Raw genomic sequence first — 13,959 nt, forward strand, 5'->3', positions numbered from 1 at the left:
TCATGGCTCATATCACTGAAAGAGACATAGATGCAAGGCCTGTCCCATACGTCCTCCCACCACTATCTACTCCAATCCGGTCATATACATCATCTATCCCATCAAAGGCAGGGCTACCTGTGAATCCAGTCATGTGATCTACAAGCTAGGCTGCAAGCACCGTGCTGCATTCTAAGTGGGCATGGCAACCAACAAGATGTCTGTCTGCATGAATGGCCACTGACAAATTGTGGCCAAGAACCAGCTGGATTACCCCATTGCTGAGCACACCACCCTATACAACGTTCTTCATTTAATGACTGCTTCACAGCCTGTGTCATATGGATCTGTCCACTAACACCAGTTTTTATGAACTGCACAGGTGGGAACTCTCCCTGCAATATATCCTCTCTTCCCATTACCCTCACAAATTTTGTTAGTCACTGTCCTTACCCACCTAGCACCTCCCCTGTTCTCATTCCAGCACTACACAGCCCTCTGCTCCACCAAAGCACACTCAGTCTTTTTACTTCTCTAATTTTCCACTATCCTCACCCTCTATCAAATCTCCCGACTGTACCTCGCTGCCCTACCTGCTCTCCATCTTGTCCCTGTACACTTCCACAAGCAGCACATTACTGTCCCCCAGCCCTATCCTGCTATCCATTCCCTGCCCTGCCCCAGCCTCCTCCTTACCCCCACCACCTGGTTGCCTCTCCCAACGTGTGGTGTTGCTTACAGTGTGGCTTCAGCTGTTAGAGACTGGGGCCATGTGTGTGTGAGTTGTGTTTGCATATGTGTGGTGCGTGCACGCGCGTGCCAGTGTGTGTGTGTGTGTGTGAGAGTGTGTGTGTGTGTGTGTGTGTGTGTGTGTTGTCCTCTTGGCTCACTTTCAGACAGAGCTTTGTTGTGCCTATATGTGACTCAGCATCACCACTATATGGTGAGTAGCAACTGTCCTTTTCATAATATTGTTACATTACATACCGAATTTTGCATTGTTTCATTTCCTATGTGTCAGACAAGTACTAAAGAGTAGAAGTATAGCACAATTATGAAACTTTTGTCTAAATCTTCATAAAAGTTAATTATGGCATATGTCAAAGTTTTGTATTAGATGGTTTGCTGTTGATAACATTATAAGTGTTTGCCCCCATATGGTACGTCTTCATGACCCGCAGTTCTGAGTGACTTTCCTGAAATCTACCCCTTTTCCTAGACCTCTCCAATTCTTTTCCTTCACCCTCCTTCCTCCCCTTCACCCCTTCTGAATGAAGGAGGAGCCACTGGTTGCAAAAGCTTGCCAATCACAACAGTCTTTTATGTTTGTGCTCTGCTGCACTTGGTGAGTAGATTTTTTTATCTATCAAATTAAATAGTTTTATAAATGTTTTGCCATTAGTTATCTACACCATATGCAGCGATTTTTTCAGATGATACGAGTCTTTCTGTAAATTAAGGTACTACATGAAGTATGTCAGTGGCAGAGTATCAATGTAATGACAGAAATGGTTTTTTGACGACTGTTTGGTAATAAATAAGTGTGGATGAGGTTCAACTATCCAAGAAACAATGAAGAATCTAATAAACTAATTACCTTTGGAAGCTATTTGTTTCAAAAGGCCTCACATACAAAATTCTTAGGAGTAATGGATACTGTGATGCAATATATCACTTATGTATAGTGATGTGTTGCTCAACAGGTACATAACTAATGAATAATGCTTGCAACATTTGAAAATATTTTTTATTAGTTAAGCAATTTTGGATTGCAAACTGTTTGCAAATTTTTGTTATTGTTTGTGCTGTACATGGGTATAGGTGGACACCGTGTGTCTTCACGGGGGCCCAACAATTGCAGCTTTACCATGACTTGCAGTACCTGGCATTCAGTTACTCTGTGCTGTGGCATTTGGTTTGGAGATGCAGGGTGTGCCATGAAAAAGAGGGTGCTGTGACAATACTAATGATGTCATCAAATACAAGAGAAACATGCATTACCTGTCAAATATGTATTCATTCTGTTGCAGTAGCTCAAGCTGTCTGTTTTTCATTCATGTGGAGATTTTATTGTGGTGTTTCTTATAAACAGCTGTTCATACAAGTAGTCATTTTACTTGAGAGTACAAATAAACATCAAGTTAATCTGAGATATGTCATATTCATTTTTGAAATTGGATATTTTGCTGTGCTCTTCACTTCCAGTGACTGCCGAATAATACACAGTCACTTAAGATAGGAAAGCCATGTAGAGAAAACTTAAATCAATATTTTTACATGTGAAAAATGCTTTAGAAGTACTGAACTATAGAAACACTCTTGTGCGCATATTATTCACTCTTTCACAGTTTAGTGAGGTACACGATTTTCATAAATGCGGAACAGCAAACCTATATAAAATCCAGAAGTGAGTTATAAGAACTCTAAAAGGAGTTTGTCAAGGGGGATTGCGTAGGGATTGTTTTAAAGAACTTAAAATCTCAACTTTCCAGCCATTTACATACATGAATGCATGGGCTTCCTGAACTCCCATGATGTCTCAGTGGTAGGCCGATCAAACACAGACACACATACACACACACACACACACACACACACACACACACACACACACACAAACATCTATTTAGGTGCATCATATTTGATGTTTCTTCTGCACAATTTCATCAGAGGGCAGGGCCATATGGAACAAACAAATTGGAGTCTACATGTCAGAGACCCATTACAAGCAACATGCTGTAACTGAATTATTGGTTGAGGAAAAAGAACCATTGGTGAACATCCATAAACATTTATGTGCAGTGTGTGGTAATGATTTAGTTGACAGGGGTTTTGTTTGGTGAAAAATAAAGAGAGTTAAAAGTGGCAGGAAGTGTAGAAACTGAGCTTTATGATCAGACACATATGGGTCATCCAGCCACAGTCACTGTTCCCAGCAGGGTAAATCATGCAGATGCCATTATTCCTGCAGAGTGGCACATCACAACTTGAGATTGGCTTTACTATTGGTGAGCATTAGAAGTACGTGTGCAGTGATTGAGATGCTTGGTCTTTCAAAAGTGTGCTCATGATGGTGTCCTAGGATGTTCACAACAGATCACAAGATCCAAAGACAAGCCATTTTGTCTGTACTCTTTAAGCAGTTTGAGGCCAATGGATGGACCTTCAAGGATTATTACTGGTGATGAAACTTAGATGCATCACTTTGACCCAGAAACAAAAAGGCAGTCACTAGTAGCATTACCCACAATCACCAAAAAAGAGGATATTCAAGCCAGTTCCCTTGTCATGATAACAATTGTTTCGGACAGTGATGGTGCCATTCTTGTGGATGTATTGCCAAAAGGATCAGCCATTAATTAAGAGGTATATGTGAAGCCTCTGAACTAATGAACCATTTCTGATGTGTTTGGTCTGAGATGAATCCTAAAGAAATCTTTCTCAGCATTACACTGCATACCCACACAGAAATTTCAGAACCCCGGAACACAATGACATATGGTGATGGCCATCACTGTCTCATCCACCCCATATGCCAGACCTGATAAGAGTATAATTCATGCAGTGTAAGCATACTAACAGCACAGAATAAGAGTTTTTAGCAACGGGTAAAACATGCTTTTATTCAATGCTGGCATAACAGCATAGAACATGATGGAGAAAAATAGTGTAAGTAAAAAAAATGTTGATACTGTCACCAAATTCTAACTCTTAAAAATAAATGTGTTCTAATGAAAAAACTGTGTGACATTATTTTTGGTGATTATCATATGAAAAAAGAGACAAGATTTTCACAGGGAAATGGACAGAACAGATCTAGACCAAATAAGTATACAATATAATTGCAAACCCACTAACTCACGCAATAAATCAATGGAAGTGCTGAAATATGCCGAAATTAAACCACTTTTCCAACTGAATCAAGGGAGGTCACAGGAAATTATCATCCTATATGAATTCTCACAGTCATGTCTAAAATATCTCAGAAGCGGCTGTTATCTAAATCCAACACCACATTGTAAAACGTTCCATCATTCTAAACATATCAGCTTGGTTTTCCTACTACAGAAACACAACATACATGCTGTAAACAGATTTGTTGAGAAAATAATCATATCATTAGCATCTTTATATGAGAACAATAAGGTGGCAGGAATCACCTGCAACCTCCCAAACATGTTTATTCTATAACCCAAGACTTGCTTATTTAGAAATTTTTACAAGGGTAATCTGGGTTATTGAACTACAGGTGCTTAAATCCTACTTATCAAACAAAAAAAAAAGAGTTATAATTATTTTAAATGGGGCAAAATATCATTCTCCATGGAAAATAATCTTTCTGACTGCCACACGTCTCCCTGTTAGGCACAGTCCTATTTCTGTTCTATGTTAATTGGAAATTGGAAATTTGTGGTAAGGACTATGGGAGAAAACTGCTGAGGTCATCGATCCCTAAGCTTATAAACTACCTTAAACTAACTTACGCTAAGGACAACACACACACACACACACACACACACACACACACACACACACACACACACACACACAAACATGCCCAAGGAAGTACTTGAACCTCCGACAGGGGGAGTCGCATGAACCGTGACAAGATGCCCCAGACCGCACGGCTACCCTGCGCAGCTCTATGTTAATGATTTTCCATTAAACATCACTCTCCATTACTTGTACTTGCAGGCAATACTTCTGTTTACTTGAAAATCATGATGCAGAAAAATTGACTGAATATTTATTGGTACCCTGGTACCTTAGAAACTTGGTTTAGTAGCTAAATGGATGAGTCTAAACATACATAAGACTGATATGACACAATTCAAAACCAAACAGTCAAAATGTGAGCAGGTTAAGATTTTTCACAACAACCGAGATATAGAAGAAACTGACTCAGTAAAATTTTTAATATTAAATTTGGGTAAAAAATTGAGCTGGCAGGCACTTACTGCCAACCTACATAACAATTTCAGCAGATTTGCATTTGCAGTGCAAATATTATCAATTGTAACTGACACGTACACATGAAAAGTAGCACATACAAGCTACTCTGAATCCAATGTTAGGTTTGGTCTTTCTTGGATGGAAGCTCAAATACACAGAGTGGATAGTCAAGATACAAGAAAAATTAATTAGTAATATTAGCACTGTAAATCATAAAAAAAATAATGTCACCCATTATTTAACGTTAAATATTAACTGTCCCTTCTCTATATACTTATGGGTTTATTATCTTTTTTTTATATCAAGCCAGAATTGTTTATTGGGGATGATTTTGTTCACACATAATATAAGAATCAAAGAAAAGTTATGTTTCATGTCCACAGCCTCAAACTGCATGCCCAAGTACTGAAATATAAAGGAATGAAAATTTACAATAAGTTGAAAAGGAACAAAGTAATGCAAATGAATTTAGGTCTACTGAAAAGAAGGCTGTATGATACTGAAATGCTATTACTCATTGGGTGATTCATGCAGGATAAACTGGTATTTGTGCTGAATACAAATTCTTACACGTCCTACAAGGGAGAGAGAGAGAGCTGTTTATAGAAATTTCATTTTAGTGTTATTATTTATTAATGTAAAAATAACTGTGATTGTAATGTAAATTTTTGACATGTTTCCTGTACACAAACTATGCAATTGCAATTTAAAATTAATGAAACACAATTCACCATATATAAACCGAAACTTAATTCAACACTTCACTTCGTAGACTCACACATATTTTAGAATTGTGCCAAAAAAAGAAGAAGAAACATTTTGACATTAAACAGCTTCTACAGCTTTTTTGAATTTATGAAACATCAGCTTTAAATTAAATATTTTCCATGGAACTTCTAAAGTAATTCCTGTGTGACATATGACAAAATGGTCACAATTATAGTGCAGAGTGACAAGTGACAATGATGCATTATTGTGTTCTGAATGATCTCTACATCATGATGCCAGATAAATATAATACAATATAATCAAGTGACAGTTTACAACATTTACAACAGAACAGGAACATAAGATGTATGAAAATGAAACATAAGCTCTGGAAAATTGTATGCAGTTATTTGTGTTTATTTAAATTGTGGGTACTAGTGAATATTTAAATTGTATATATCTGAAGATACAAAGTTAGTTCGTTTTGCTGATGATACAAGTATAGTAATATCATCCAAAAACCAAGAACTAAGTGATGTAATTGTAAATGATGTTTTTCACAAAATTAATAAGTGGTTCTCAGCAAACGGACTCTCTTTAAATTTTGATAAAACACAGTATATACAGTTCCACACAGTAAATGGCACAACTCCAGTAATAAATATAGACTTTGAACAGGAGTCTGTAGCTAAGGTAGAATTTTCAAAATTTTTAGGTGTGTCCATTGATGAGAGGTTAAACTGGAAGCAACACATTGATGGTCTGCTGAAACTTCTGAGTTCAGCTTTGTATGCTATTAGGGTTATTGCAAATATTGGTGATACGAATCTCAGTAAATTAGCTTACTATGCCTACTTTCATTCACTGCTTTCGTATGACATCATATTCTGCGGTAATTCATCGTTGAGTAGGAAAGTATTCATTGCTCAAAAATGTGTAATCAGAATAATTGCTGGAGCCCACCCACGGTCATCCTGCAGACATCTATTTAAGGATCTAGGGATCCTCACAGTATATATATTCACTCATGAAATTTGTTGTTAATAATCCAGCCCAGTTCAAAACTAATTGCACTGTGCATAGCTATAACACCAGGAGAAAGGATGATCTTCACTATGCAGGGTTAAATCTGACTTTGGCACAGATAGGGGTAAATTATGCTGCCCCAAAAGTCTTTGGTCACCTACCAAACAGCATCAAAAGCCTGACAGATAGCCAACTAACATTTAAAAATAAATTAAAAGAATTTCTAGATGACAACTCCTTCTACTCATTGGCTGAATTTTTAGATATAAATTAAGGGGGGGGGGGGGGGGGGGGGGGGACAACAACAACAACTACTTAAACATTAGTGTCATGCAATATTTTGTGTAATGTAATATCTTGTACAGACATCTTTTAATAACCTGACACATTCCACATCATTACGAAGTGTCATATTCATGATCTCTGGAACAAGTATTAATCTAATCTAATTTACATTTAATCAAGGAACACATTTAGGCAACATCCACACAACACACATTGTTTATGATTGTATAAATAAATAAATTATAATGATTAAACATTTGTGTTGTAGATACTTGTTCTCAATGTACAATTTTTATATCTGATGTCTTGTGGACTTTCTGGTAGTAACTATTAAGGAAATATAATTTCACTATTAGCTGTAGATTGATATCTTAGCAATAGCTTGCATTAAAAATAATTATTGTGGACAAGTGCAGAATGAAGACGTTGGACTGGCTATAAGTGATATTAAAGATAGTCTAGTACTGATAACCAGGACTTTTTTTTTTTTTTCTTAAATGGGTCTTCAATGGTTCATCATCAAATGTAATTCTTCATTAATACTTATTACATTTCTGGACGACACAGTTTGAAAACAGCTCTAATTCATGGACTAACATGCTCAAAACATTTTAAGTGTATATGAAATTTATAAATGATGTATAAATGTACCAACTGATAATAGCATAAATTTATTTGTAGGATGCATCAGAGGGACTCTAGTTGAATTTATGCCTCCATTAGACAAAACAAGATGAGGCCAAGAATGAGGAGAATAGTTTAAGGAATACTGTTTCAGAAAGGTGTATACATTTTCTAAATTGCAGTTATGGGCCATGCCCATTGTAACTCTATGTGATTTTACTTTATAATTTGTTTATCGTATGTTGTTGTTGTTGTGGTCCTCAGTCCATAGACTGGTTTGATGCAGCTCTCCATGCTACTCTATCCTGCGCAAGCTTCTTCATCTCCCGGTACCTACTGCAGTCTACATCCTTCTGAATTTGTTTAGTGTATTCATCTCTTGGTCTCCCTCTACGATTTTTACCCTCCATGCTGCCCTCCAATACCAAATTGGTGATCCCTTGATGCTTCAGAATATGCCCTACCAACCGATCCCTTCTTCTAATCAAGTTGTGCTACAAATTTCTCTTCTCTCCAATTCTATTCAATACCTCCTCATTAGTTATGTGATCTACCCATCTAATCTTCAGCATTCTTCTGTAGCACCACATTTTGAAAGCTTCTATTCCCTTCTTGTCTAAACCATTTATCGTCCATGTTTCACTTTCATACATGGCTACACTCCATACAAATACTTTCATAAACAACTTCCTGACACTTAAATCTATACTTGATGTTAACAAATTTCTCTTGTTCAGAAACGCTTTCCTTGCCATTGCCAGTCTACATTTTATATCCTCTATACTTCAACCTTCAGTAATTATTTTGCTCCCCAAATAGCAAAACTCATTTACTACTTTAAGCATCTCATTTCCTAATCTAATCCCCACAGCATCACCTGATTTAATTCGACTACATTCCATTATCCTTGTTTTGCTTTTGTTTATATTCATCTTACATCCTCCTTTCAAGACACTGTCCATTCCATTCAACTGCTCTTGCAGGTGCTTTGCTGTCTCTGACAGAATTACAATGTCATCGGCGAACCTCAAAGTATTTATTTCTTCTCCATGGATTTTAATTCCTACTCTGAAATTTTCTTTTGTTTCCTATAGTCATCAATAATAAATGAACTTTACATCAGTACAGTTTCTATGTGGATGATCAGTGATCTGTTTGTACATAAAGAAATAGGAAATCCTAAAAAGTCACTGTATGATCTAGCTTGCCTCAAACATTTAAGTTAGAAAGATCTTTTTGAGGTGTGAACTGAAGCCAACTATATTGTGCAGAACATGACTTTTGATTCCAATTGCAATGATTACTGCAACAACAAAATTATTTGATAACCACAGGAATGACTTGAACACATTTTTAGGAATACTTTCCTTTTTTCTCTACATCTTACTGACTAATAGTTTTATTTCTTAGCTGAAAAGGTTTCGCAAAGCACAATAGTAATAAATCAAACTACATAAAATATTACAATATGTAAACACTAACCTGCCAAGAATCTGCAGTAAGGTTCGGCTGTTAGTAAGGACATTAAGAGAATTCGGAAGCTTGCTCTCTGGTGATATTTCAAGGACAATTATATCTTTTGTTTGAGGTCTGAAGTTTTCATAGTTGCTTTTAATTGCCTGAAACACAAATAACACTTTTTTTTTTAAACGGAACATTTGCTTAAGAATACTATCTAATTACAAAAACACAGAATGGCTGGCCTCCACTAACTTTCTCTAGCTTTTGGAACTGATAATTCCTAACTCAAAAAGGAAAGAGGAATAAGTTGGGGATCTCGGAAGAGAAGCAGGAAACTCAGACCCCCAGTCTGAGAGAGACCCATCTATTGTCACAAAGAGAGCAACCAGACATAAAGGGAGAGGCATCATAGACAGAAGGTCAAAGATAGTACGTTGGTAACACTGTGCCAGTGTCAGTACAGAGATGAGAGCAGGAGAGTGTGAGATATAAACATTGATTAAGAGGAAGAGAAATGAGAAGTGAAATGAACATTGCAGCTAAGAACTATGAGGAAAGCAGAAAAGTTGATGGAAGAGCAGCAGAGATAGTTAGAGAGAGAGGAAGAAAGGAAGGGAGGGGGGGGGGGGGGGGGGGGGGAGTAACAGAGTAAATAAATAAAGTAATTATATTGTATGCTTGAATGTGCCTGTTTTGTGAAATAACACAGGAATTGTTCAGTCAGTAACAGCTACACTATGTGATCAAAAGTATCCAGACACCTGGCTGAAAATGACTTACAAGTTCGTGGCGCAATCCATCGTTAATGCTGGAATTCAGTATGCTGTCGGCCCACCCTTAGCCTTTATGACAGCTTCCACTCTTGCAGGCATACATTCAACCAGGTGCTGGAAGGTTTCTTGGGGAATGGAAGCCCATTCTTCATGGAATGCTGCACTGGGGAGAGGTATCAATGTCGGTTGGTGAGGCCTGGCATGAAGTCGGCTTCCCAAAACATCCCAAAGATGTTCTATTGGATTCAGGTCAGGACTCTGTGCAGGCCAGTCCATTACAGGAATGTTATAGTTGTGTAACCACTCTGCCACAGGCTGTGCATTATGAACAGGTGCTCAATCATGTTGAAAGATGCAATCGCCATCCCCGAATTGCTCTTCAACAGTGGGAAGTGAGAAGGTGCTTAAAACATCAATTTAGGCCTGTGCTGTGGTAGTGCCCCACAAAACAACAAGGGGTGCAAGCCCCTCCATGAAAAACACGACCACACTGTAGCACCACTGCCTCAGAATTTTACTTTTGGCACTATACACGCTGGCAGATGACGTTCACCGGGCATTCACCATACCCACACCCTGCCACCAGATTGCCACATTTTGTACCATGATTTATCACTCCACAGAACATTTTTCCACTGTTCAATCGTCCAATGTTTACACTTCTCACACCAAGCAAGGTATCGTTTGGCATTTACCGATGTAATGTGTGGCTTATGAGCAGTTGCTAAACCATGAAATCCAAGTTTTCTCACCTCCTGCATAACTGTCAAAGTAATTTCAGTGGATCCTGATGCAGTTTGGAATCCCTGTGCGATGATCTGGATAGATATCTGCCTATTACACATCAAGAACCTCTTCAGCTGTCATCAGTCTCTGTCAGTCAACAGACAAGATCAGACTGTACGCTTTTCTGCTGTACGTGTCCCTTCACATTTCCACTTCACCATCATGTTGGAAACAGTGGACCTAGCGATGTTTAGGAGTGGGGAAATCTCAGGTACAGACATATGACACAAGTGACACCTAATCACCTGACCACGTTTGAAGTCCATGAGATCTGCGGAATGCCCCATGCTGCTCTCTCATCATGTCTAATGACTACTGAGGTCGCTGATGTGATGTGCCTTGCAGTAGGTGGCAGTACAAAGCACCTAATATGAAAAATGTATGTTTTTTGTGGGGTGTCAGATACTTTTGATCACATAGTGTATATTTGTTATTATAAATAGGAATGCTGTTCATAATGGACATTGTAAAAAGTTCCTGCATCAGAACAGTAATATATTGTAACACAAAATAATCTTCAGTGGAATGCACATAACAGAAAACTATTTAAAAAGATTTTTTAAAAAAGAACATAATTCATAATGTCTGTGCATTTCATTTAATACCATTTAATTAAATGAACAGTTGTGTGTGTATGTGTGTGTGTGTGTGTGTGTGTGTGTGTGATAAAAGATCCATATTTAGAATCTGAGTGTTTGTATCTAATGGTATCATCAATTGTGTATGATCTTCAGGCGCCGAGCAGCACCATTCAACATTGTGTTTATGTGCTTATTTACACTTAGTTCGTTTTCTACTGTAATTCAACATCAGAATCTTCATTAATTTCGGTCATTTGTTGACTGGATAAATAAATGAATAGTTAAATTTGTAAAGAACCCAGAACTTATGTGAGGTATTGCAAGTGTCAATACAGTATTAGCATAAGCACTCGGAAAAAAGTCCACACATTATTAATATAAACATATAAAAAAGGGCAAGATAATTAAAATAAAATATGTATAAAGCTAATGTTCCCTAAATGTGTAACACATAAATTACACAATTACAATAGACAGATTCCCAATCACCCAGTTTTCTTTATCTCAGGTAAAATACTATCTACTTCATATGCACTCAGTTCTAATAAAAATATTTTATTTTTTTATTTATTGAATTGTTGATTATAATGAAAGTATGTCATTTTTATTCTTGGTAATGTAGCTGTGGCGCATGTGATACTATTGATATCTGCAACAATTTCTCTGAACGTACAGAGTCATAATTTCAAAAATTATGTAATTGAATCTACAAGATCCATGAGTGCTACGCTGTATTTTATCCCCATTGCATTCTTTTGCACTTTAAAAACTTTGTTTCCACTCTTCTGGTGATGTGTTAGTATTCAGTGTCATAAGACATATGTCTGTTCATCATAGTATTGAAAGATTAATATGAATGTGTAGATTCATTACTATTTTTGCATGCCATTTTACTCTGTCATAATCCCAAGCCAATTAAATATTAATTGTTAAACAAAGTAAAAGAGGAAAACAAGTATTTATGTCTGGTTCCATAAGCATGTTATGATTCCAGATTATATGTGGATCCTATATTTTGTCTTAACACCAAAGGGGTTGACTTTACATTAACATTGATCTATGGAGTATTTCAACTTTTCTACTGTTCCTAATGTGATGAACACAGCTCTCTTCTATTATGGTACAGCATTAATGTCAATGAGACTGAAACTTGTATAGAATACTGAGGGGCAATATGTGTCATTACCCAGACTTATTATCATCAACTTCAACCTTCTGTATTCTGTTCCTTAAATAAGATTTGATTAAGTGAGTACAAGTTTCTAGAAATCCACAAAACTACTGTGTTTGATAATTATTTACAAGACACTACATTGAATTATTTTAGTAAAACAAAACATCCACTCCAAGCTACTAATCCATTTTTAGTTTCTTAGTGCAATTTGTTAGAAATAACAAAGCAGCTTCAACTGTGCCTGAATTTAATCTTAAATTACATTAATTATAAATTGAAACATTTCCATTCTGACTTCCTGACAAAGCGTTGAAATACATCCATACACTAACACAAGCTCATCTCCCATTTTCTTTATACTATAGAATACTCATATTCTTTTACAGTATTCATACACACCAAACAATATTGCACTGTATGACATAATCCATGCTTAACCAAGAGCACTGCCCGCCTACTCTGCCAGCTCTTGACTCCAGCAGTTAACAGTGGTACCCTTTGGAGGCTCTCAACAACTTCATATTTTTGATTAATTACAAGTAAATGTTAATTACAATAACAGTACAAGAAGTAAATATTGGAAAGTCAATCACATTAAGTTTTAAGGCTGATAATTTCACGTATATAATGCAAGGCACCACTGTTTTAACATCATAAGTACATACGCAATCAGTATTCTCGCAAATCTGAATCCAACAGCCATTAATTAACTATTGAACAAAAGTTAAAAATTTAAAATTTCTCCCTTAAAATAAAAGTTATTGGAAATCTAAAAATACCATTACGATTGGAAAATTTTGGGCTACACTATCACCGAAACTGATTTCAGATATAGGAATGGAAAAAGAATGATTAGTTATCCTAATTCAAATTGGGTTTTAATATATAAAGATTTGTGAGAAAGTCAATACCTTCTTGGAATTAGCAAAAATTGGGTTACAAAACCATGTAGGAGGTTAGTCCTGAAGATTTAATGTTTACTTCAAGATTATTGCTTAGTGATGACTTTATGAAGCCTTCAAATCATCTTCTGAGTTAATGAATTTGACACAGAACTAATTGCATCACACTGTTCATCACAATGTCTAAGGCTGAAAACTACATGACTGCAATAACAAGAATCTAAATTACATCAATAAATGAAAAAGTTGACAAACACATGTAGACATCTATGTCTGCATCTATGCTTGGCAAACCACCATGAGGTACATGGCAGAAGATACATCCCACTGTACCAATTATCAGGATTTCTTCCTGTTCCATTCATGTATGGAGCACGGGAAGAATGAATGTTTACATGCATGCAGTAATTATTCTAATTGTATCCTCATAATCACTGAATGAGCAATATGTAGGGAGTCGTAGTATATCCCTAGAGTAATTGTTTAAACTTCTTGAAGACTTAAGGTGCAGTTATGATATATACGAAGATGTGCTAAAAAGTAATGTCTCCAAATTTTTTATGTGATAACTTTTAAAGATTTTTGAATAAAACTAACAGTATGAATATTCTATATCTCTATTCTTCATGTTGACATCTTTATTTCTCAATAAAGGCACCCAGTGACTTATACATGTCTCCCAATGTGGCACCATCACTATAGAATGT

At 36.5% G+C, this 13,959-nt stretch overlaps 1 protein-coding gene across 1 annotated transcript in view; it reads right to left on the reverse strand.

Moving 5' to 3' along the window:
* The window catches only part of LOC124711917 (fatty acid synthase-like), a 436,120-nt gene that overhangs the window by 284,904 nt on the left and 137,257 nt on the right, over positions 1-13,959 (reverse strand). Inside the window, exon 13 of the mRNA XM_047242172.1 lies at positions 9,058-9,194. Coding sequence (XP_047098128.1) covers positions 9,058-9,194 — 137 coding nt within the window. The remainder of the gene's footprint in view (positions 1-9,057; positions 9,195-13,959) is intronic.

This window comes from Schistocerca piceifrons, chromosome 8 (genome assembly GCF_021461385.2).
Source record: "Schistocerca piceifrons isolate TAMUIC-IGC-003096 chromosome 8, iqSchPice1.1, whole genome shotgun sequence".
Lineage (NCBI taxonomy): Eukaryota > Metazoa > Arthropoda > Insecta > Orthoptera > Acrididae > Schistocerca > Schistocerca piceifrons.